Source organism: Lonchura striata, chromosome 1 (genome assembly GCF_046129695.1).
Source record: "Lonchura striata isolate bLonStr1 chromosome 1, bLonStr1.mat, whole genome shotgun sequence".
In the NCBI taxonomy this organism is placed as follows: Eukaryota; Metazoa; Chordata; class Aves; order Passeriformes; family Estrildidae; genus Lonchura; species Lonchura striata.
The window spans coordinates 104,980,411-105,007,169 of record NC_134603.1 but is presented as its reverse complement, the minus strand read 5'-3'; the positions used below and the strand labels follow the sequence as shown (position 1 = coordinate 105,007,169).

Below are 26,759 nucleotides of genomic sequence, written 5' to 3'. Positions count from 1 at the left end.
GAAAGCACTGCCTTCAAAAAGGCTAAGTGGCTGACATGTTACCTTTGGAGTGTGTTTCTCCAAGGGGTGATAGAATTTTGTCCAAGTTATGGGCCACTCAGTTCACTTCCTGTTTTGAGCAGATGTCGTGCACTGCACAGGGAACACAGATTATTTGGATTCATCTCCCATTTAGAAATGAGGATACATCCAGTTTTTTCCTGCCATGTGCTGCATCTTTCCTGCTTGTCAAAGACCTAACTTCCCCGAGTTTTCCACAAAATTTACTACTGAGTTTCCTGCAGCAGGCCCTGGCCAGTCCTGTAATATCAGCAACAATGGAGACCTGCCTGCTCTTGGTGTTACTTTGGAAGATACATCACACCTGGCCAAACGCCTTTGGTTCATTTTAAGTAGCACTAATTCTATAAAAATACTAGACTAAAGTAATTTCTTGACCAATCTAAGGCAGTTTCTATTAATTTGCTTTCCTAGAAGATTTAGGAGCAAAGGACCTTAATTCAGTAACTTCTGAGAAACAGTCATTGTCTCTCTTTGCTTGGTAAGGCCCACAACCTTCCATCCAGCAGCCAGACCAGCTGCATCTCACAAGGTGCTACTGGAAGGTGGAAGATGCTAAGTGATATCCTGACTTCTCTCTAAGGATTAGTTAAAAAACACCTGTGTAATTTAGTCTGTATGCTGGCATTGCAAATTAATTGAAGAGGTGAGGTAAACTGATTTCAACACCTCACCGACTTAGCTTAGTGATTCTACTTTTACAAGCAAGCAAAGACTCAATGTAATTAAGTTCTGTGTTTACAGGAAAAAAGATAATCCTTTCAAATAGTTCCTTTTCCTCTCCTAATTTTGCAGTAATGACTCTGGTCCTATATATTCTGCTTTACTTAGACAAATCCTATCCTTTTTTTAATTAGGAGAGATTTTTATCATATCCATCTGTACTTCCTTTTTTTTCCCCGACTGTTTTTATTAATCCAAATGGCAGCTTAATTCAACATCTGTACCATGAAGAACTTTACAGTGGAAGCATATTGCTTTAGTACGGAAAGCTTTTGGTGCATTTTATATTTGTTGCACATATTGAACAAATGTGTGATTCAGAAAACTAAAATATCAGTAATCCTGCTAATGGGTGTTTCCCAAAGCAGAAAGAACAAAAGACCCATCAGCTGTTCAGAAAACAAAATTTAATTTATTGTAAAATTCCTGAAACAGTAAACACCTTATCAGAAGTACAATGAACTGGCACTATTTCTTTAAAACATTGAACTGTCTTCCAGGAACACCTGGAACATTCAAGGGAGATCTTAAGCCACAAAGTAAGTGATGCAAGGCCCTCTTCCCTCCCCATTCCTTGTGAGCACCACCAGTGGAGAATGGGCAGTGAACTTTTATTTGCATTTGTGACCTAACAGCTCTCAAGAGAGATTCAGGGAGTAGATCACACTTTTGTATTTAGAGACCTGCACACAAAAATGTTAAACATGAGACAAATCACAATGCAAATTCCATGCTGGACAAAAAGAAAAATACTGTTTTGTAGAACATTTAATTTAGCAACTATAAAATCTATAAGCCTCTCCCTTAAAGAGGTGAATAGGGCAACAAGAGGAGACAAGGCTGTGCTTTTCATTAGGACTTTGCTATTTATTCCAACAAGTGAAAGAAGGCCAAGGCCTGGACTTACCCCTCCTATGGATACAGTTCATGGGTCTTCCATGAACCACAGATTACAAGTCTGTAGGAACATCTGCCCTTCCATTCCTTCAGCATCCTGCATCTGAGCAAACAGCAGCCATGCTCCCCATGCTACAAAGACAGCCAGCATGTGCTCAGTCTGAAGAGTGGGGACTGGGAGAGCATTGCCCACAAGGTCCACGGAGCTGATTCTTTCTCCACAAGCAGCCCCTTCCCCACCAACACAGCAGCTTTTTCCAAATGACCTGTGTACATACACACAGTCCCCCATATTCATGGAGCAGTACAAAACCAGCTGCTCCTCACAGCTCTTGGTTTGCTCCTGGTTTTACTGATGTGTCACTTCACTCGTAACTGAGCTCCTCAACAACACTGACTGAACAGCCCCTTCCTACAGCTCAGAGTAAGAACACCTGGCTTGCAGCTTTACCCATATTCATATTGGAACAGAAATAGCCTCAAGGGTTTGGGTCTGGCTGATAGTCCTGCAGTTAAATGTTTATGGAAAATTTTCCCTGTTATAGGGTGAATCTAAGATGCCTTGTTTATAACTTACACTATTAAACCTTCACAACTTTATACAAATTCTTAATGACGTTAAAAAAGTGTATAAAATCACCTTAAGGCACAAAGAGTTAAACAGAAATGCAGACCATTGGAAATCTCAAAGCAGCCAATTCAAGAAAAGCTGGCCTTGAAATAAGTGTGTATTTCACGTATACGTGTTAAGCTTCACTGTCATTCATTAAAAACAGTATATATAGGACAAAATGTATACTGCTCAGCACCTCTTTTCCATTAGTACCAGTCTCAATCTGAGACATGATCTGTGGTTACAAAGAGGAAGTGAAATGGATGTATATCCCTCAAATAGTTTGATGTGGACAATAAGGAGTTATTAAACATTTATGTGCACAAAACTGGCAACATTGTTCTGTAAGAGTAGGATGTGAACATTCTTCAACCTCACTTCTCCGCTCAACTTAGTAACATATTGAAGCATGGGTATGAGGGAAAAAATGTCAAAATGGGAATGATGGAAGATAGGAAAAGTTGCAGTCTTGCACAGAATTCCATGAATCAATGTCCCCTCATGCAAGCAAATTGTCTTGGGCGAATGACTGGAGAGTAAAAGAACGATGGCCACGATGATACTGTCCTGCCTAACAAGGCTGAAACAGATCAGCATTGTAAGTAGGGTCAGCTCCTCTGTGTGCCCAGAAACATCCAGATAACACAGATACGCTGTTGGCTCAAAGAGTCTCCTGCTGAGATGCAGCCAGAGCTGTCCAGCAACTGACTCCTTTCTCCAGAGCGTGAAAGGCATCTCTGCATTACAATATATAACACATCCAAACTCAGTTCTGAGCAGCACTGGCCGTTTTATATGAACACCTTTGAGGAATGAGAAACTGCCCTACCTACTTAAATACTCAGTATGTAATTCCATAGGGGAAGAAGCTTGATAGAACAGTTTAATTTAGCTGCAATTTCCCTGATGTGGCTTGAAGTGAAGGTAGCCCAACCTCTGGCAATGAAGCCTTACGGAAAAACTACTCATTGTCCCACTGCTTTGGTTCAGCTTTCTTCTGTACTAGTGCTTTTTCCCCACCTTTCCAGCCATGCTGATCAGATCACCCCAGTACTGCTGCTCTTATTAAGCCATTTAACTATTGTGTGAAGGAGGAACTGTAACATTAGCACAAAGCCCTGAACTCCTCCTCACTAAAAAGAGTAGAACATTTGATATATTTAAAATTAGAAGAGTAAAGTGTTTACCAACATGAAAAAAAGGGAAAAAATAGCTCAAAAGTTTCTATTCACTGTTTTATAGCAAGAAAACTTTTGTCAGAGTTTATTATAAAGGAACAGCATAAGGAAACCAAATAAATAGTTGAATAGTTAACAGTATGCAATATAATAGTACTAAACTTCCATTACATAAAAATTAAACTTTGGAACAGCATCAATATGAAATAATTCTTAGAAAACTAGGACTCAGGCCAGGATCCTCAGATCTGTACATTGGTGCCCAGTTGGTGCCAGCTTAGTCTTCTGAGGGACTGCGTCCATTGAGAACTACGACTCATCCATACTGCTCCCTAATCCCACTCTGCCAGGCCACATAACATGCTGTATTTCCAAGTGTTTAAGGGAGAGTGATCAGGAAGCAGGAGGCATGAGCTGTGCTTCACTGTTTCAGAAGAAGCAGTATCTTCTTCTTCATCTGACAGCTATATTGAACAACTGCAATTTAGCCTAAGGATGCTCCTTTTTTTTTCCTTAAAGCAGCAGTTAGAGGAACAGAAAGAAGGTAGAAATTACCTCATGATCCCAGTAAAACCCCAGCTGGTTCTGAGGGAGGTGGAATCAAGGGCTGAGTAGCTGGACAAACTGTCTAACCTAACATGGTAAAGTCAGTGGAGAGAACTTCAGTAACTTCAGAGGAGCTACATCAGACTGCATTCTTTTTTCCTCTCATCAACACTGTGTGGCCATGCTGAGCTGGATTCTATTGGCACATCTCACCCAGCATGGGAGGAAAAGGAACAATCTCTGCTGGCTCACAAGTGACTGAAATAAGCAAATACAACACCCTCAGGAGCAGGATTTTACTATGCTCCCAAATCATACATATCTCCAGTACAGATTTCTTTCCCAGTGGGGCATGTGCATCTCTGCTTCTCTAGACAAAGACAGAGTCTTTGACCTGATGTAAAAGAAATACACAGAGGATGATTTTGAAATCTGTATGTCAAACCATGCAATCAAATTCTCCTCTCAAACAAGTTTTAGATGAGCAGGTAGTTCCACTGAAGTCAAGAGGCATTTACGGAAAACCCAACATTATATATTTGCATTAAATACCAAAACGTATCCTAAAATACTCCTATTGACATCTGGCACTCAAACACTTCCAGTGTCGACTTCTCAAGAACACCAGAACAATTAGCAAAAACTCTGTTACCAATCAATAACAACAACAAAAAACCAGAAATAAAAATTAAAACCAAAAATAAGCTTATTCTCTTCGTTAAATTCCTGTCAACCACTTGAAATCTTATCTGTTCCATGAAAATAAGCACTTGGCACTTTTTTTTTGTATGCCATTTATAAACACTTTCTTTTATCTAGAACATTTATTGCATATCAGAAATTCACTTGGCTAGAATACTCTTGTTTAGTAGGAAAAACTGCCTTCCAGTTATAGCTATGAAGCTCTGCACAGTTCAGTAAATGAATTCTCCTGGTATTTCCTGCAGTAATGGTTCCTCAAATTTAAATCGTTTGGAAATGGCTTTCTGCTCAGTTACTTTTTCTTTTTCTGACTGTCTACATTGTCCCAGTGTGTATGAAGCCACTACTATTAGTTCTTCTGTCACTATTGATTCTTCCTCTCCAGTCTTCTCAGCATCTACTGATTGTTCAGAGGCAGAATCTGCATCTTTCTGGCTGGCATCACTGGTCTCCCCTTCTGTACTCTTATTCCAGGCCCTGCAAGCAGGATTATCACTTTGTTCCAACCATGGATGTTGAAGACATTCTTCAGCAGTTGCCCGGTCCCTGCAGAGGAAGGAAAGTATAAAAATAAATATCCAAATCAATACAAAATTCAGAACCTTGCAGAAGAGATGGCCAAAAATTATTCCAAGGATATGACTGTATTAAAGACAGATAGATTTGCAAATTAAAAAAAAAAAAAAAAAGCACTGACAGCTATCTTTTACCAAAAAAGACCACAGCAGTTCAAGTAGATGAACTCCTAACACTTACAAGAAAGGAATTAATAGATCTCTAAATATAAGTTTACACTTCCTTGTTGCCAACCAACTTTTGAAGATTATACTTTTTATATATAGAAAAATTATCCAACTTCTACATTCTTCAAATAGTCCCACAAACATGCAGTAGGCAATTTCAATTATAAATAGCTGACATGTCCCGTGAAGAACTGGTAAAGTTCCAAAGGAAACACCTGTTCTGTTTGGAAACCTGGAATTTTCAGTTTGCTGCCCATTAAGAAAAGTGCACTAATAAACCAGAAAAGGCAAGGTTCTCTACCAACCCATCCAAGATTAAGGACTCAAAGCTCAGTTCATTTAAAAGACTTCAGCAAAGTACCTGCAAGATGAATGGGTGTAATGTTCACCGCTACAAGTTACAGTTCATACACAGTTTTCTGAAGGTAATTTGAGTTTGAATTACTAACATTTGGACATCATTTGGAATATACAAGCTTGGATGGAAACAGAGGAATTCTCATATACATAAAAAGTAATAGCACAATGAAATCAAAGTCCCATTATACTTTAAAAATGAAAACACTAGCACTCGCTACATTTAAAATTAAGTCAGTCTGACATATTAGCATATACAATTGCGTATTTTACTTACTCAGGTTTCTTAACCAGCAGAGTTTTGATGAAATCCACAGCAGACTCTGATACAAGGTCAAAGTCCTCTCCAGAGTAACTTACGTTCATTTGAGATATATTTAAGAATGTTTCTTGTTTATCATCCCCCAAGAAAGGTGATATCCCTGTTAGCATAACATATGCCAGTACTCCAATGCTCCTAAATTAAAAGTAAAAAAGAACACCAGTTTTTTAGTTAGCCTTTTTTTCTTAAAAGCAAACAAATAAAAAATTCCCAAAGAAGAACTTCAGTAAAGTTAAGATGACCATTAATTTGTTCAACTTACCACATATCAGTTGCTGTACTGATTGGATCATAACTCAGAATTTCAGGAGCTATTAAATGGAAAAAAAAAAGGGTTTTGTCATATGCAGACATTACACTTGAGCTAAAAAATGCAATAATGGCCATGTGATAAAATGTAAGATAAGCCATTTGATGCATGACAATCTTTTGAAATCAAGATACTTCTATTCAGGTAATTTAAGTGGTTTCTATTATTCACTGCTTTTAAGTGTAAAAAATTGTTTTCCTTTTACTGCCATCTTCAAAAGCCAGGCCAGTTTCCTTCCCATTCAAGTAATCTGCATACAAGTTTCTTGCAGACAAAACAGAAAATAGCCAACATTGTATATTCCAGCACTGTAACCCGTAACTATGAAGATATACCACACAACTCAAAAATATATTTTCAAGTATATTTTCAAGGCCTGGAGTGGTTTGGGCTTTTTTTAAAAACAGAAAACCTACACTGGCTAAAATATTGTATTCAAAGACTGAGTATGTGAATTTAAACTTTTAATCCAAGTAATACTTGTTATGACTGCTGGTAAGACAATGATAGTTCATTAGACTGGCAAGACTTGCCAGTTCTACCTTTGGCAGCAGTACCACATCCAAGTAACAACTCGATCTTGTGACACAGTAACTACACAGCCAGGCTGGCATGCTCCAAGCGCTCTTTTCACTCCCCAGAAGCCTGGACTATTCATCACACCTATAGGAACAACTTACCTACATATTCTGGAGTTCCCATGATTTCTCTTAGTTCCTCACTGCTCTTCATTATTCTGGAAAGGCCAAAATCTACTATCTTAATGTCTCCCAGAGGAGACTTACTGGTTAGCAGAATATTTTGGGGCTGAAATACAAGAGGAAGAGAATTTTGGGACTACCAAAAAACAAATGTCTTTGACATCATATTGCATAATTATTTTAGACCATGAGCAACAACAGTGCCTCCCATAACAAATATGATACCCTGGATCATTTATGTATTTTCCCCAAGATGATTTTGAAGAGACACGTAGGCCAAAAGGAATGCCAGTATTAACAATTTAGGATTGAGAATCAAACCTTTGTTAGCTTAGAACACATTGGAAATACATGCCAATAGCTGTCATGAAACAATAGCATGTAAGCGCCTCCACACTTGTACCTCCCTAGTCCTTTGTATCACCTTTTTTACTCCTTTTGTTCCTCGATTCTTCCAATAGATGGTGTAAAATTCCTCCCTTTGAAGGTTGTCCAAAATCACCCAATCATTTAAAAAACCCTGAACACACAACTATTTTAACTGTACCTGTTTAAAGGTCTGTTGCAACCAACCTGAATCCTAGTCAAAGTACAAACAACTGTATTACAGAATACTAACTGAAGAAGAGTTTAAAAAAAATATAGCAGCCTGAGAAACAGGTTTTTAAGAGCATCACCTTTGGATAAACTTGTTTGCACTGACGTCACTAGATCTTGGCTGTCTTCCTTCAAAGCACCTTTGTGGTCATTAAGAAGTTACTTACTATTTTAAATGCTAGCTTAATTTAAAAAAGAAAAATTTTTGCAACTGAAGCATACTGTTGCCAAAAAAAAAAAAAAAAAGGTTTGACTTTACCAACCCCCAGACCAGTTATCACACTGGGTTTTATCATTAACATTTCCAAATGGCAGTGCTGGCAATTGACACTGCCTTCATGCTTCTAGTGAGCGCAAGTTCCATGGAGGTGCAGAAGTCTATTGGGAACTTGGATCATCTTGGATCAGAGTGGTTGAAAAGGGAGAAGGACAAAAGAGTAAGAACAGCAAAGCAACCACTGACTGATAATCCAGATGGAGTAACACCAACATTTATACTCCTTCCCTAATCATGGAGCTGGTCTGTCCTCCATCCCCAGAGTCACTCATGAAGACATGCTCTCACATGAAGAGCCTTGCTTCTGAATACAGAAATAAACCTGGGCAAGAACATTTTAAAAAACTTGGGCCAGTTCTCCTTACTGCAACACCTGAATATAGTAGAGTTTTTTGATTCCTGCAGAGTTAAACTGTTATTTGAAACTGACTCCATGACTGTCAATTTATCTTTTGTTTGTAAACCTACATATTAAGAATAGCTCTTTTTAAATTTCCTTCACAAATTGGGATCTGGTGGCTATGCAAAGGCTTTTGGAGCAGCACATTCCCACATTCTTTACAGTTCAAATTTGTTATTCTCTATTTGTATTAGAAAAGCAAACATCCAAAACTATGCCTCTCTCATTACCCTCTTAGATGTAATTCCCAGTGAGAAATTTAGTTATGAAGAGTCAAATTAAAAGTATGAGAAAAGTATATTTTCTCTATATTTAAATGAGGAAAAGTTTTCAATGGAAAAATTTTGTGAAATTCTTCAGCCTTGTATTTTAACATTTTAGTAGATAAAGCTGTTGCAATTTTTATTGCCTTTTTAAAAAATCTTATTATGCAAAACACCTACGCAGAAAAAAAACCAGTCTACAGTATTGAGTCATAACTATGAATCAATTCTTAATGAAATACCAGTCATTTTCTTATTTTAAGGAATCATTATGGGATTCTTGTGAAGTAAATACCAGCCCAAATGCCAACATGAAACCTTAAAGAAGCCATAGCTTTGAACTCACCATAGTTTTCAGCTTGACACCATTACTCAAACTTTCAGAAAAGGAAGATTATTTCCTCACATCTGTAATCTGTTTCTCTTTTGGTTTTACTCTGCTAGAATACATCTAGGTTTGCCTAATGGCAGTCAGCCCACAAAGACAGGAGATGCTGGCTGGAGGCTCTCCTGGTGACTATTTAAAAAGGGCTTTTCACTTTTACCCTCAAGCACAACTGAAATTATTGATGAAAACCATCAAATGGCAATGTTTGAAGACCATCCCCCTCTACTGCAGCAAGACTTAAAGGTTCCATTTAGATCCTCTTATTTCTTCTATCTTTAATTGGTTTCAAGAAGACACATAAAAACTAAGGACACATAATAAAGGTCAAGTTTTTAATCTAATCAATGCCTCACCTTACCTAATATCATTAATGTTGCAGATTATCTAATTATATAATATTCAAAAGCCTTCAGATGCCTAGAAAAAGACAGGCATTATCCAAGAAATAGTGGTCAGAAACAGGAAAACCAGACTAGCTGAGATGCCCCAGCTTCATTATGTCTAAAGATACTAAACTAGGCTGATTCTAAAAAAAGTAAAGCATCCCCATATCTTCTTCCTCAGCCCCCACACCTGCCTAAATCCTCTTCCATTCACAACTACCGTAAGCTTTTACCAAATTCAAAATTAAGTCACCAATTAATTCAGCAATGTAAGATTAAGTCAAAGAGCAAATGAGAACACAGAGAAAGGAGACTTCCCTTACTCTGCAGCTTTTAAGCGCCATTAAGAGGAGATGAAAGACTCCTGACTACAATCTGTGCACACCCTGCAAATTAAATAGCATCAACACAATGCTGTCAAGTGATAATTAATTTGCACTTGGTAGCATTATAGTTGCTCTTCATCCAAGTCAAAACTAGGCTACATAATGGTATTTTGCAATTAAAAATAAGACACATTTAAGCCATCTTTCAGTAGAACCATGCTTTTGGAAAGAAATGATCAGGTGACAACCTTGCTAGACCACATCAAAATACCCCATTTCTTTCTGCAGTGTTTAGTCTCAAGAAAAATCTTGTATCTATTCAGAGGACAAAAATAATCCAAAGCAAGGGAGCTATCAATGTCATAGATCTGGTTCATTAGATATATAATATGAATAATAAGCTGACAATTGCACATGGACAACCACCTGGGTTTAAATTCTTCTGGCTGTAGAATTTAACTTTTCTTGAAGGTGCAACATATGGAAAAATGGATGGACATTTCCAAAGGAATTTGAAACAGACAAATTAAATGGAAATCTTTAGAGACACAAAGGTGAAATTAATAGTGCAAAAAACCCCATTTTAGCAAGAATTTGTAAAATTTGCCATTGGCAAACACCTTGCATAGCAACAGTAAACATACAGAAGTCTTCCAAATGTCACCACAAAGTACTTAGTAAATTCCACTGTGCTTTAAGCTGCAAGTTAAAGCAGCATGAGACATAGGATACAACAGAAGATGAGGACTGTGGGTTAATAAATATGTGGCCAAAGGGAGCACCCAACTTTCTGAGTTCTGTAAAAAATGGGCCTTTCTAAAAAGTCTTGCAAGGCATGTGGATCAATTACTCTTTGCAAGTCATGGTTTTTAATTCTACCATTTCCATCATTTTTATTTGCCAATACTCTGAAGACTTCCATAAACCTTATTTTGCACAAGACTGATAGTTTTATAAATAATGAAAGTCATCACACAGTAAGTAGGACTCAGATTAAACACACATTGCACACTGCAGTAATGTATAAACATGTTAATTAACCTCAATTGCTACACCAATTCCTCTGCTAATGAACTTCTGTAAGGCAGCAAAGCAATGCTGGAGTTTTCAGTGAGATCTGTATATGCTCTATGTTACAGCATAATTTTTCTGACCACTTGGGAAGTTTTTAAGTAAGATTTTTATTAATTTCTTTTCTGGACAAAATCTGCAATTACCATCCCAAATCTACTTTTGCAAATAAGTACTGTAGTCACATCACATTTCCAGTTACAGATATCAAGCTGGTGATGCTAAGAAACACCACAACTTTAACTAAAAAATATACAAATATATACTGTCCACAAAAAACATTTAATTTTACACATTTTGCTCCAAGGAAATTAAATGGCCAACCATTGATACTGAGTATCTTTTTTAAGCATACTGGAATTTTGAGGAATTCTAACTGCTCATTTTTAGTCTTTCTGAACGCTTACTCTCACATCACTTACTAAAAATGAAGCTTGCTGCCCATAGGAGCTAAGCCATCCAGGTTAGGTCTCTGGATCCGTGTTACAACTCCCTTCTTGACCATAAGATTTCATATGATGGCAACTGTACTTGTCACTTGATTTGGGTCAAAACTATTTTTCAATAAGAAAAACTACTTGTTTCAGTAAATCATGATAATTTATATACCAATAGGGTGTCAGTCAACTGGCAGTAAATGTCTGTCTGACAGACATTTAAGTTAGGTTTTACAGTAACTATGAAAAAAAAGGAAGAAAATGCTATAAATATACTTAACACATTAATTTACCAGTCCTGTTTGAACATTTCATTCTGAAACATGACACTTTATTCCAGCAATGTCACTACCACCCTTTTTCATTAAAACTCGAGTCAATACAAAAAACAAACTTGGTTTTCAATGGCCAGATATTTTTACTACAATGTAGAAATAAATCAGGTATTACCCAAAGCACTCATTTACAATTTAAGGTGCAAGGCAAATTGACTTTTGAATTTATTACATTTCACTTAATCAAATGAAGTTTATATTTAACATAATCATAGAAACCCCCCAACATGCTTTCAGACCTGGTGGTTACTCTATCCCAAAAGTTTAATTTTATCATTCAAGGTATAATTAGGTAAAATTGTGTTAATTACAAATTGGCATTATTGTGACATTAGCAAGAAAGTCAACAGATGAGAAATCAGTAAGAAAAATACAGCACCAATCTTACCTTTAAGTCAAGATGAACAACATTGTTTCTGTGCAAGAATGAAACTCCTTCTAATATCTGCTTCATAAGTCGCTTAACATCTTTTTCTTTGAAGGCCTCCTCTCTTTCAGCCACACACTGGTCAAAGATTTCACCTCCAGCAGCACTGTGAGCAGTAGGAATATTGATAGTTCAGACTAAATTATAGCTTGACTCAGACTTTTCTTTCTGTATAGGCAATATCAGCAGGAGGTATAATCTGATAGTGATATTTTCAGTTATTAGTCATTTGGCAAGGTTTTACAGCCTTGGGAGTGTTTTCTGCAGTATGGCAGCTTTGGAGACAGGCAAAGATTTTAGTAATTTAGGTTAGAGAATATGAATAGCACAGAAATTTTGGGGACTACTTTTGAAACTCTACTGATTTTGCTTTCAGATGAATGCCACAATTGTTTGAGGACAGTGTATTCATAAAAGTTGTGCCTTTTGCCATTCCTATAAAACTATGTCGAAATTTGGCCAAGGCAAATCTTAGCAAACATAGAGCAAAGCCACCCCACCTCCCACTCTCTTCAAAATGCTTTGCACATACTCAGAAGAGTAAATGTAAAGTCTGCAACTGAATTGTTTATGAAGTCTCTGGTATACAGGGATGCATAAAGTATCTAAACTTCTTTCATCTAAAAATAGCTCTGAAAATTTTATCTCCAGCTTGCATCCTATTTTGTTTATATATGTTTAAACAAATAACATAATAACAAAAAATATAAAAATAACTAGATATTGACGAATTTCAAGTACTCTGAAGCCACATGCAGTACCAGCTCTGTATAGCAACAGCTCTAGATAACTAAAATTGTTTTACAATGTAAACCTGTAGCATCAAAAGTAAAATAAACTGAACAGAAGCTCCATCTTAAAATAAGAATGGGCATAAGAATGTTATAATGGGGCCACTTTGCATATGGATTGCTGAGCTCCTACTATGAAATCAGCATATACACCCTTTGTCTGCATGAAATTCTATAATCACCCCTTAGGGAAAGGTGATGAAACCCTCAAGGCAGAATCCTCTCCAGTTACACCAAACTGTGACATGCAAAAATAACTTTGCATAAGCATTAATCTTTTACGGGTGCATACCTGCCTACTCTGCCTTTGCTTGCTTTTTTTCCAGTGAATTGTACTGCCTAGGCTGTCCTGAAGACAGCCACACACACTCAACATGAATATAACAGCAAATGGTGCATTTCAACTGTGTACCCCCAAATAAAGAACACTTAATTATGTTCAAATGTTCATTCTGCCTATTCTGCCCACTAACTTTGCTGCTACAATCCTAGTACTTTCAAAAGCCTCATGGATTAAAAAAAAATGGTTTTTCCCTCCAAGGTACTTTCACTGTTATTATTTTAAATTTTCCCTATAGATGGTCTTACAAAAAAAACCCAAAACAATTAAAAGAAGGTTAAATCATACCCTTTTCTGAAGATTTTTACACTTCTGTTCTATATGCTGGCTAGCTTGTACAGCAGTACAATTTCATACATTAAACAAAGATTTTTCTTTGAGAAAACCCATCTATTAAATATTTATTTTTCTTTTATATGTATCAAGAGATAGAGCTCAAGAATAAAATTAGTTTTTCAAAGGGAATATTAATACTATAATTCCTTTTGAAAAATTTCATATGCCTGACACTATCACATCTTTCTTCAGTCCATTTTTATTTAATTCATGGAAATAGTCATATTTCAGTTTTGAACAGGATTCAAATATTAATGACATTTTTAAAATTAACATCAGTTAGTGTATTCTACTATCCTAAGCCAAAATCCTTGAAAAAGCAGTATCACTTGGTTTTTCCACATAGGAATAGAAAAAGATGTACTGCAACCCATAAATTAAACTTTCTGCCTTAAGAATGTCATAATATGTTACCTAAGAGTGATTTAATTCCTTGTAGCAGTGAATTATAGTGTGCATACAGCGATAAGATCTACTACCAAAATTACTAACACGCTATGTTTTTTAGCAATAACTCTGGGATTTTGCTGGTAAAGCTCTGCCACTTCAAGTAAGGAAAAAATACTTCTGGTATTTAATTCAGTGAAATCAGATTTATACCGAAAACCTAGGATCACACTTTACATTTGATAGACCCAGCTGAGAAAACAGTGGAAGTTGAGGGTGGGGCGTTATAAAGCCCTGCTTGCTATATGTCTACTTGGTAGGCATCTGTTACAATTTGTTTATTAGTGTAACTCAATTAAAACGGAGGTAGACACAATGCTAAAATGTAAGCTACCTAGAATTTTAATACTACACCTAAAGAATTCTGAATTATAGGTGTTAGAAGTCAAGGCAATAAACGTTGAAGCAATGTCCCAACAGTGAAATCAAGAGGCAGTGCTTACCAGTGTGAGAGTAGAAAACCCTTGATCCAGAATCTTTATTTTAAAAAACCAATTTAAGTTTCTCCCTATACATCTGAAAATGCCTGGGTTCATCAGCATTTTTAAGAGTGAGACATGCAAATACAGCTCTCACGCATGCACACCCACTTCAGAACTTACAAGACACTGCCATTCTCAGCTACCATAGACACTTGGCTTTACAAAATAAGTTTCACATGGGAAAGGTGGCTTCCTATGCAATGTTCTGTTTTTTGATCTTAAATTGGCTATTTAGAAGGCTGATGGAACAACTCCTTCTGGACAATTCATTCTGTCCAAAGAATACCACATTCAAATAAGTAACCAGTAACCCTTTACAAGAACACATGGAAATTCGATACTGCAAGACCATTTTGCGTATTGCTGCCATGGAGCGTGGAGCAAGCTTAATGGATTCCCTTAAGCAAAACAGGCAGGGAGCTGTGAGCCAAGCCAGTCACAAGTGGTTGGAAGCACAATGCAAAAATGAACTCCAAAAAGATCCTCCTGCACACCTATTCCAAGTTTTGCCAAGCTCCTTAACAATATTTTCAATTCGGCTATTTTGCATTCTGCAGCTAGATTTCAGGGGGAAAAAAACCTAACCATAGAAGGGTTCAAAATATCTCCTAAGAGAGTATCAGAGGCATGTCACTCTTATGATTTCTGTATATATGCAGACCAGGAGTTCTCTGGTGTTAATAATATTTACATATTTTTCATTAAACTGTAGTTTTTCTAATCGTCATGAAATAACTTAGCAAATGACTGGGCCAGTCAGAAAATGCTCTTAAGGGATAAAAGCAAAGAATTATCCTTCGGACAACAAAGTTTTTAAGTTTTTAGGAAAACAAGCCACCTTAATCTGAAAAAAATAAAAAAATTTGATAAGGACATATTTAATGGCAAAACATTCTGAAATCCAGTGTTACTTAGAATGCATTATTTCTCTAGTACACCCTCCCTTAGCTAAGTGTATGAAAAAATTGTGAGACAAAAGAAGGCTTTCTGAACTTGAAAGCTATGGCAACCATAATTCTTTAGCTATTTTAATTTACTTATGAAAGTAGTGTTGTGACATTAATTTCTCTAATTTCAAGTGAAATCCAACTGTCATTCGTCAATGAAAAGCATGCTAACACTTTATTACTGCTTAGCAGCATAAATGAGCTGAAAGTCATTTGGAAGTCTATAGAACTAATCTTTGTTACAATTATGTTTGACTTTAGATTAAATTGAGACTACTTATCTTCCTTGAAATATATCTTAACAATGAGCTGTATGAAATTCAGCATCAAATTTCATTCAAGTGCACTTAGGAGACACCAACACAGTCATTTAACTTATCATTAGAAAAAGACTGAAAAAACCTATTTCAGGGCACCTGAAGAAATTAACCATTCCCCCAGCTTTAATGGATCAGACATTAAATTACTGTTCTAAAGGATGCAAGAGTACAAATATGTAGACCAATTCCTAAAATGCTTGATTTCAATGCTGAGTTATATACAGTCTGCAATGGACAAAAATTTACTTCCTGAGTCTTCAACTCTGTCAAAAGTCTTTCTTGAAAGGGTTATCTTCACAAAATAATGGAAGGTCATCTACCCTCTGTACGTGGACCTTACAGTACAAGGTGTTCACACCACAGTGGTTGTAACATTATCACCAGAGGTCCAAGCTCACTGCTGCTGACAGCCAGACCTCTTTCCTTGGCTAGGCTTTCCATTGGATAGTAAGTGCACTTACTGTTAATTTTTCCAGTGTAAGGCAATGTAATGTACCAATGTTTCTAAAGCCTGAGAAAACTACAAATCCATATCTGATGAAAGGACATGGGAAGATAAGCATCCAAATACATACAATTATAGATACTGGTCTTAAAAGTTCTCAGACAAATGCTTTTAGTTTTTTTCCTTCACTTTTCCAATCAGGCAGCCCAAGAACTGAATGAAACACAAAGGTAACTAAGACCATTTGAGAAGTTTTCCCCTAAATTTTTTTTAGACCTCTAGTCTTGATTTGAGACTGCTAACTAGAACAACTCTGCTTGCTACTCAGATAGACAAGATGCAAACATTGGAGCAGTGGTTATTTGTGATTACAGCAGGTTTGCTTCACAAGTTCAGTCTGTTGAATCCTATGCCAAATGGATCACTTCCTGCCAGCAGACTCTTACTTTAACCTCCAGTAAGGAGGACAATAAATAAATAATGTCCAAGACTATATAAGTACATTAGTATTAATGGACATATAAGTCCATCACATTATCCAGGTCCAAATAACTACAGGGGAAAGAACACTTCATTCAGCATATCAAATAAATACTAACTGTGTCTTCAAGATGAAAAAGACTTCTTCCTCTTTTTAAAGCAAGCATGCAATTCTACTGTATTTACACAAAGCTCTGGCTCAGTTCAGAGGCTCTTCATAACAAAATATTAATGATGAAGATTTTTGACGCTCCACTTAAAGGTTTCTATACATTTGACCCACTGATTACCCACTAGTATCATCTAGCCCTTCCCCAGATGTGTAAAAACATGGTGATGAACACTTATGAAAAGGACCAGTTCTTAAACATCACATGCTCTACTGCTCTTTCTTTCAAAAGAAATGGGAAGATGACAGGTAGGTTGCATACAGGTATCAAGTCAAAAAGTTACCAAATTTGCTTTTTCTTTTTATACCTGATATGTCAACTTTCCTGGAGTGTACCTGTACCTTCTTCAGCAAAATTCCAGGTTCTTTTCATTCCATTTTCAGCGAAATACAGAAACATAACTGATCCACAGATTAATTCCGGGCTTTCTGTTACCCCTTCAGACTTACACACCCCTTCAATTCTGACTTAAATACCCTGATTGAGGTTTTATGACAACAAACCAAAGTCAGAGACTGTTGTGAGGGTGGATGCAGACAGCCTCAATTCACTATGGTACAGCTGAAGCCAAAACTGTAATGCCTCCTTGCTTCCCACTGCTCAACACTTAATATTAACATGGCCAATTTTAAGGTCATTTTCTCTCAAAAACTGATAGTGCTTGAAAGACAACACTCCATGTAACATTAACATTTCTCTTCCTGAAAGCAAAACATTTCCTGAAGGCAAAACCCTCAGCCCTCATGACAGATTCTACATCAAGACAAGAAACTTTAAAATCTCCGCAGATGAAGTTAGTGACCAAGATTAAGTATTTGTTTTACTTCTTCAGGAGATAAAGATCTGCCACAAAGACCATCAAGCTTAATAGAAACTGAAATGCCCTAGAGAAGCTTGCAGTCTAGGTATGTTCTTTAATCCTCTGCATACAGAATGTCAGAAATTCACTAACATTCATACCTGTTTTGTTGCAACATGTCTTTGGAACACTAAAGAAGCATCCAGACATACCTGCTGAAGTCAGGGAAAGACTGTTTTTGTAATTTACAACTCCAGCACATAGCTATTTATCTGAAATGAGGTATGACTGTTTGATGCATATAAACCCAGTAATTTTGCTAATTACTTAACAACCTAGTTAATACTTCATATTAAAAGATTTTGCAACTGTAAGAAAATTGAGTTCTAAAAGAAAACTAGGAATTTTGCATTGAAATTATCACAAAACTCATTGCTCATTTAGATTCCATTGCTCACATTAAATCCTATAGGATCCAGAAAATGAAACTGTATTTGAGTTTAAATTTCTGCCAGTGTTTAAAGCAAGTATTTATGAGTCTTCAGTAGCAGCAGTTAAAACCCCAGCTCTGTCACACCTATGTATTATAAAAGATACTTGAATATTTCACATATTATGACTTCACTAAGGTCACAATGAAGTTTAAAAAATGTATTCTAGAAGGAATTTTGCCTTAGGAGACATGGTCTCATTCCATTTCACTAAACTTTGAAGATACAGTTTCTTTTGACTTTTAAACAAGATGTGATTGGTATATAAGATTCCTCACAATTTCTTTTTGCTATCAAGTAAGAGAAGAGCTGCACAAACTAGATTTATTTTAACAAACAAGTCACTTCTGAATTATTGAGTCTCACTGTTCCTCTCTTAATTATTTTAAATCCATAGAACTAACCAAGAATTTAGAGTTCAGTAGCAACAAGCATTTGGCTGAATCTTGGAAGCTAGTGAGATGCCTTACTATCTAAAGCCATTGGCATATGAGACGAAGAGTTACAACAGCTGCAGGAATGCCCATCTGGACAAACTCAAGTGGAAAAAACCACATGCAGAGTCATGTGTCCTTTGAAAGAATCTATTCTAAGTCTCAATTCTCCTCCCTTCTTTCCCCAAAAAGATACTGTTTTAGCAAGTTTTCTATTGTAAAGGGTTTTAATAGGTTCTTTTTAGCAACGACGTTGCTTTCAATACCTTTTTTGTAACTGGTAAAAAAACCACAGCAGATTTCATCCTATCTTTGCCACTGTAAATGAAATAAACTTTGGTTCTTGAACAGATACTCACTGCTTCTTTCCTCTTCCTCTTTCACATGCAGGGAGTGTACAGAGTTCATATTTCATTTAAGATGCTTTAACTACATAAATTATAGTTCAGCTTTGAAAGATACTACATAATTAGAGAAATTTGTTATAATCTGAACTAGTTATGAGACTGCACATATTTTCTTGTAATTGTCATTTTCTTAGCAATTCTTGAAGTTTAGCAAGGGTAACAGGCAACAAAAAAACTTTTTTTACATTATTCACATTGATACACAGTATTTTTACATTATTATTTTAAAGCAAATACTGCAGAAAGTTATTCAGGAATTATTACTAATACTTACTATTCCAGGACTAAAATCATCTCTGTCGCAGTTTCATAAACTTCATGCAAGTTAATGACCCAAAGGTTGCATTGTGCCAGCTCAAGGACTGCAATTTCGTGGATTATTTCCATACGACAGTCTTGGCCCTTTCTTCTTTTTCTCATGAATTTTGCTGCAAACTCTCTTTCAGTGTCCTTCTGGATACACTTCTTCACCACTGCAAATTTTCCCCTGAAATTAAATAAGAATTTAGTTTTACATGCCTTAGTGACAGCTTTAGCCTTTTTAAATTAATGTTTCAGGAAACTTGAACCAAATCACTATTAGCATTTAAGAATCAATCTGAATATAGAAAGATGCCTCGCTGAGTGATGATCCCTGTGTTCAAAACACCCCAGCCCAGAATGTAAATAATCTCCATGAAACATAAGGAATTAAAAAAGAAAAACAATTAATTCAAACAACACAGTTTTTAAAACACAGTGTAAACAAGCTGTGCTAGTTCCTAAGATTACATTATCCTCCAAACTTTAATTTAAAAAGCTGGCAAAATCAGAATGTGCAAATGAGCAATTTATGCTTTCTCTGATAACCTCACAGTAACCCATTTACTGTGTTCTCAAGTATCCCACCATATCCATTGTAAGAGCACTCTCATTGAATCCTGCTCCATTTGCTATGCAATATCCATACTGTGCATTTTTCAAGATGGCATTTTCAAGATGGTATTTTCACCATGGCATGTATGAAATGATAACAGCTGGAGTTTTTTTTATTAACAGTTCTCAAAACCCCCTACTTATACAGTGAGGCTAAGGAACATGGATAATTTAAACATAATGAAGCAGCTTGACTAAAATCAAGCTCTGCAGCACGATGTCTGCAGCAATGCCAAGGTGAACAGGAGCACTGAGAGCAGAGAGAGCTGAGCACCGTGCTTAGCCCACATTAATGAGCGTCGCCTCGGCAGAACACACACCTGATGATGCACCAGGCCAGCTCAAACCACACTGCAGCGCTTGCATCACACCACTTCCCCCACAGCACTCTGGCACAAGTGGCTGCTTTTAACTTCCCTGCAAGAGTCCCACACCACCTGCTCCACTCAGTTCCATTCACACAGCGTTGATTTTTAGACTAAAAAGGTATTTTAATGAATACCTCTCACTAATGCAATGATGAATTCTCACACTTTGAAGTACAGTAACCTTACTTTAGCTCTTACCATACAGGTATAATGATCAGCAAAACTACATTTTTATTTATATGTAAACATTTCTTATAAGTCTGCAGGAATAGCTTTGAGATCTTTATTTTGGTCCTTTACTTACTGTAGGGCTGCTGAAACCAAAATAATAGTCCTCATCTATTTTGGAACAGTTACTATGGGTTTTGCCCCTCCTATGTCCAAGCTGAAGTTCACAAAATTAATTACTTCAGCTCGTGTCAAAGTTTTCACTCTCCCAGCCTATTGGCAGAAGACTGCTATCCATGAAATATAACTGCTAAACAAAGTTGTGGTCGGCTTGCTTTTAATAAGCATTTGTTTCAAAATCACACAGTCTAAATGAATCAAGTCAAATAACTACCCACAAAGTAGGTATTTGCTAGGCAATCTCAATAAAATAATTGGACTTGTAACCACTGATACAGCCACAGTTATTCCTCTAGGAATACTATTTTGCATAAGCACATTATTTACAGCACAATATGTATTAAGACTAGATCACAGCACAGTCCACATGTCTGGTGAAGGTAGACAAACAGAATATGCTTTCAATGCCTTGAGCCTAACTTTTTGGGAAAATGTTCTTAATTACTAATACATACATGAAGACAAAACTATTGAAGTTTGTAAATGCATGAAGATAATTTTATAGCACAAAATTTATATACAACAGGGAGGTATGCACTTATCAAAAGTGTTAATACACTTGTTCAAGTTCTTAGCACTAAAAAACATCTCAAGAAAAAAAAAATCAACTGATAAGTATATTGTCAAAACCATATAAAAATAAATTGAGAAGTCCTTTAATAATCAAGTTATTTAAACACCTCATACATACTAAGCCTTACACCAGTAAATCTAGATCCCTGTCTGGGTTCAACCTTCTCTGTTTTCCTTATATAGTATCTGAATGAACTGCATACTTCCTCTTAAATGCTGCCTTAGTACAGTCAAAAGCTTTTAATTCTAGCACCAGAAAAGACCTAGAGAAAGTGGCTTAGAAAAGTTTGAAATCTCTTTAATACACCTTTCAAGTACCATGCTGTTTTGAATTACATACAAAATCTATCTGGAAACAAGTTAATTAACCTAATGAGTACGGATGTTGCGATTCACTGTGCATTAGTCACTCTGGAAATAAAACAGTATTCATGAAGCAGCAAGAAACGGCAAGAGCCACCACTGTGTGTGGCCACGTATGTCCTGTTTAGCTGAGCTGGCCAGAAGCCTGATAGGTGACGTAATTCAAAGGACAGGTTACACGGGAGTTCAGGTGGCTGACAAATACTAATTCTAAATTGTTTCAGACCAAGAATCCTGCCCAGATTCCTTATGGTTATGCCTATAATTAGAGCTATTATAACTACTGCCTGTTAGAACTCATCTTTTCTGAATACGATCCCCAAAAAGATCAAACTTGACAAACCTGATGTTTATAACCAGTAGAACTAATTACTATGCAGTGATCTAGATTCATGTCTGAGAAAATTTCAGAGCTAAGACACAAAGACAGCATCCACTATATGGTTAAGCCAACAGATACATTTTAAAGACTTTTTGATTGAGACAGAATAGTAGATAAGACATATATAAACAAGCATTTTTATGAAGTATACATTCCCTACACTTCATCTCTGCTTTTCTTCAAATCCTGCTTTTCAGAACTTATAATAGAAGTATATAAAATAGTGTTAGATCACATCCCTGCTACTTTAGTGTATTGAGAAGAGCTAGCAGTGAGAAAGTTGCATGGAAGGAAGAATAACTTTAAGGTGAAAATCTTAATGTGCATTTGTCAAGTTGAAAACAGACCATCAGACATCCAATTACAAACAAAAATGCATTGGAGAGAGACGAGAATAGGAAACTCTAAATAGTTCACAGTCCTCACAAGAGTCTCATTCAAGAATTATGATTTAAGAGAAATCAATTCTGATTACAAAGAAGCTCAATGTCACCTTTTCAGATTGTCAACAGAATTTGCATTGTTTCATGAGGCACACATTATAGCTCAAAGGAAAATTGTCAAATCACAAATCAAATGTCAAATCAGATAAGCAGCAACATTTATGTCACACCAATTAATTTTTCCTGTCCTAGGATCAGAAAAACAGAGAACTAAGCTTACTAATTTATTTATAATATATAAAAATAACTAAGCTTAACTAAATATTTTTAAATAACCTTATTTTTAAAGTGACCTATAAAACACTGTCACTGTAACAAATGCAGTAATAACTTCTTTCTGTGAAGATGTTTACTTTATAAAAAGTTCAGAAAAAAACTTTTCTGAGATCCACAATACTATATGCACTTTATTATATAACTCATATAAAATATTTTTTATGAAGTGTAGGTTTTTTCCCCCAACAATTTTGGATTTCCAAACAGCAAAATGCAGGGATGATATTTCTGATGTTCATTAATAATTTGCTCACATAAATTTATTCTCAAGTGGAAAAACCAACTACTTGCAAGTCTTCATTTCCATCTCTTTTCCACTTTTGCTTAGTTCCACAGCTACTTCATCCCAGCTGTTCTACTGCAGAGAGCACAAAATTGTACAAGTGTCATGCACTGCTAAGACACACATCACTGAAAGCTACCTGAGAAATAAAAGTTCATGCCAAAGTTTTTCTTTTGTGGCGGGGGAGGGAGGGGGGGGGAAATAAAATCCAACACATGCATTATCTGCAATGAAACTACAGCCACATCACTAGTCAGGAAGAATATCTCACACTCCTTGGATGATTACAATATTTTTTTATTCTTACCTTTGAGTGGACAATGAGCATTAATAAAAAACTGGGAATGAGGAGATACAACTGAATTGCACTGGACATATTTACATGCGTGCACATGTTTTGCTAGAGATAATTTTATTGTGGATCAATCATTTGAGGTGACCATTACCTTCCAGAAGAAAGACAAACCAGTCAACTTATAACTTCCTCTAACCCAGCTCTAGAATAAAGAGCATTATTTTCTGTACACAAATGATGACTTCCAGTATGTGCATAGCTTGTTTCACATAAAAAAAGGAGTGCAACATACCATCAATAAGCTGAAGAATTAATAGCCTAGTAATACTTTGTCTGCAATTAGGAATTTTTTTCTCAAGGAAAATGAGTAAAGCAGCTAAATATAATTATAATAGACTCCTTAAGGAAGTTCTTGGTAGTAAAAAATGTATTGTTCCCCATTTTACAGTACAATTATGGCTTAAGCACAAATGGTAAGGGGAAGAGTTAAGCAATTGGTGTCTTGTCCTCTGCAAAGGTGACGCTGCTTCAAAATAACCTAAGTTAGCACTGTCTGAAAACATTTAAGTCTCAGTGAGGTGATGAGAAGTGGCACCCTTAAAACAATCATCAGAGGTAAGTTTGATTTCAAACCTCACGCAAGTGCAGATTTGTGTGAGAATATTGTGGTTCTGAGGACAATAAAATTATTAAGGCTGTGAATACTGGACCAAAATGTCATATATTAAATAATTTAATTTAAAAACTTTTATTCCCATGTCATGCTAAGGAACTTGCAGTAATTTCCTTTCCAAAGTTGCCATTATAATGAAGTTTTTGATATTTTTCCCCAAGTGAACCTGGCTTTCCCAACAGCTGTGCTTCAACAGACTTGCAAATGCCACTTCAGCCACTGATTGAGGCAGCAACTTCTGAAAGCACATAAGCTCTACATTCTGAAAGCAGTTTTCTTCTCATGAGCAGAACTAATGAAGCCTGACTTCCCACAGGTTTGTACTCAATCCCTCTGGTGACACTGTGATCAAGCTCCTCCTAGGTTCATCCATGCCTTTCAGGACAGCTTCCCCCAGGATTTTTGCTCCCTAACATGCCACCAGGGGCCACAGACCTCACACCTCTCTTCCCGGTATGACCAGAACTACATGCCATTTTGCCATGTTCCACTTTCTTCCCAACCTCTTCCCAACACAGGAGACCAGAGGCTGTAAGTGCCCTGGGAAGTTCAACATACATGTGCTGACTGACAGAACGCGAGGCCAAAGACCACACAAACCTGCTGAGCTCATGCAGCAGCCCTGATCTCAGCAAAGGTGATAAATCTGCTCGCTTCTTTCTCCGTGCTCACAGTTTTAAACACAATCCATACGAATGTTGTTATTTTCAAACCTACTTACAGTGCAGCTTTCCAACTCTTTCTCTAATTCTGGGAAATGGGGTGGACAAATACAAAGTGTATTAACTTTTTTCTACCAAATCTTAATGCTAAAATAGATTATGTTGTGTGCACAAGGACTGCTTTTCATCGAAGACAAAACCTGCCATACCTGGGTGCTAATTTGTTCTTTGTAAAGATAAACTCTACCCATAAAGAATTATACCATTTATGAACATATGAAAGTGAAACAATTTGTGTTAATAAATTATCAATAAAATTACAGTTGTAAGTGACAGAGAGACTTTCCACCTACATTTTGTCACAGATTTGGCAAAAAATAGTCTTTAATGGGAGTACTACAGCTGAAGTGTCTGCTTTTTAAAAAACAAAATTTAAAACTGTTGAATAAAAAACCAAGCACATGCATTCATACGTAGAGATTTCTATATTCTAAAAGAGAAGATAGTGAAAACACTTGTGAAGTTGAGGAGAGATAGTCTGAACCAAAAATATGAGCAACTGTTGCTCAAAACCACGACAAACACTTAGAACCTCCACTTAACTCATTTTAACTACAGGTGTGCAAAATCACAGCCTTCACGTGAAGGTCATCCTTAAAATATTCAAAAAACATTCCACACAAAAATCCATTATGCTATTTACTTGCTTAAACTGCAGATGAAGACTTCAAGCAGTAGTCAATTCTTATTCTTAGGGTAAAGCAAATCATCTGAGTTGTATTTTTTTTTGTTCCAGAAGGAACCTTCATCTACTCCATGCTCTGATTAGGCCAATGACCACCACTCGGCTCTGAGGGAAATGCCCATTCCATGGAAGAACTGCAAAATATTTTCTGAAGTCATCTGAACTTCAAATAAAAAAAAAAAAACAAACCCAAGGTCTTGGACATTGTTGTCACAACAATCTACAAAAAGCTTTCCGATTCCACGGGATGTTTCTCCCACCTGCTTATCATGTGAATGCTTTAGATCACTATGTTTACACAGGTATTATTCTACTGGTACACCAGAGCTACTGAGCATTAAGCTAACACCTAGGGCAGCCTAAGTATTTGTTACAGGTGCCTACAGCAGCTACGTTTGCCTTGAAACTCCTTAGCTCCAAAGGGGTTGGTTTTGTCACTGTATAAAGTGAGTTACAAAGTGAGCATAACTTGCAATAGAACATACATTGAGGAGTATATCCTTCCATATATCCGGTGGTATTCCATCTAATATTTTTTATTGAAACAATCTCTGGATGAAGCACGTGTAATTCTAAGAATACCATTCTTTTAATAGGAAGTGACAGAATTTCAGACAAAAGTATTGGTTAAGTGGTGCTGAAATTCCATACATGTAGTTCCCAAGATGCAAAAACCTTTTAATGAGACTTTTTGTCCTAAGCCTTGCTTTCTATCAGTCATGTGTTGTAATTATACATGGACTCAGCCTTACATGTGGAATCACTTCCAAACCCAAGATTTTAACCAGCTTTACCTCCTTGAAAAGTTCCACCATCGGATTACTCTCAAGCATATGGTATCCCAAAGGAATATAAAATAGTTTTTCCACGTCACAGCTTATAAAGCTCGAGGAAAATAATAAATACCTCCAAAAATAAAAATAGGGAAAAAAAAGGGCAGGTTTTCTTCTCCAGTGGAAATCTAAACCAATATCCACTACTCCGCGCGGGCTCCCAGGAAACCACAGCACCTTCCCAGCCAGATCGGCAAGGCTGGGGAGCCGAGGATGCCTTCTTCAGCAGGAGGGACGGACAGCTGCGGGGTGCAGTTGCCTCCAGCAGCCTCTCAGCCGAGCCGCGGCCAGGGGCACGCCCCGGGAGCCGGCCCGGCACAGCTCCGAGCTCACCGCCCGCTGCCCCCGCGGGGACCCGGGGCTGGGACGCCGCAACCCCCCGGCCCCGCTCCTCCCCCGCGTCCGGGCAGCGGAGGCAGCGCTCACCTGCCGAGCTCCCGGCCGGGGCTGAGGCTGTACCGCTCCTGGAAGGGCTCCGTGCGGATGGGCGTGCGGATCTCCGCCAGGAGCCCGCCCCGCCGCCGGGATCGCCCGGCCGCGGGCTGAGGCGGCGGCGGCCGCTCACCGCGGGAGCGACCGGGCTGCGGCTTCTCGTCGGGGCTCATGGCGCGGGGCTGCTCCCTCGGCGCGGGGACGCCTCCGTCTTGTCCTCCGG

At 37.2% G+C, this 26,759-nt stretch overlaps 1 protein-coding gene across 1 annotated transcript; it reads right to left on the bottom strand.

Moving 5' to 3' along the window:
• Nucleotides 1-1,175: 1,175 nt before the first annotated feature.
• On the bottom strand, nt 1,176-26,759 carry STK17A (serine/threonine kinase 17a). The gene is made up of 7 exons (XM_021531977.2): nt 26,531-26,759; nt 19,220-19,432; nt 12,018-12,162; nt 7,132-7,258; nt 6,404-6,452; nt 6,097-6,276; nt 1,176-5,265 (listed from the first exon to the last, which is right to left on the bottom strand). Exons 1-7 carry the CDS (start codon nt 26,707-26,709, stop codon nt 4,932-4,934), a joined length of 1,227 nt encoding a protein of 408 aa, XP_021387652.1. The 5' UTR covers nt 26,710-26,759; the 3' UTR covers nt 1,176-4,931.

Bases quoted from the DNA above. Each gene is read 5' to 3' on its own strand.
- STK17A (XM_021531977.2), bottom strand. From the start codon at position 26,709: ATGAGCCCCGACGAGAAGCCGCAGCCCGGTCGCTCCCGCGGTGAGCGG. The intron at 7,259-12,017 runs GTAAGATTGGTG...CTTGTATTTCAG, and splicing joins TTGTTCATCTTGACTTAAAG to CCCCAAAATATTCTGCTAAC. The intron at 6,453-7,131 runs GTAAGTTGTTCC...TCCATTTAATAG, and splicing joins GGGAACTCCAGAATATGTAG to CTCCTGAAATTCTGAGTTAT.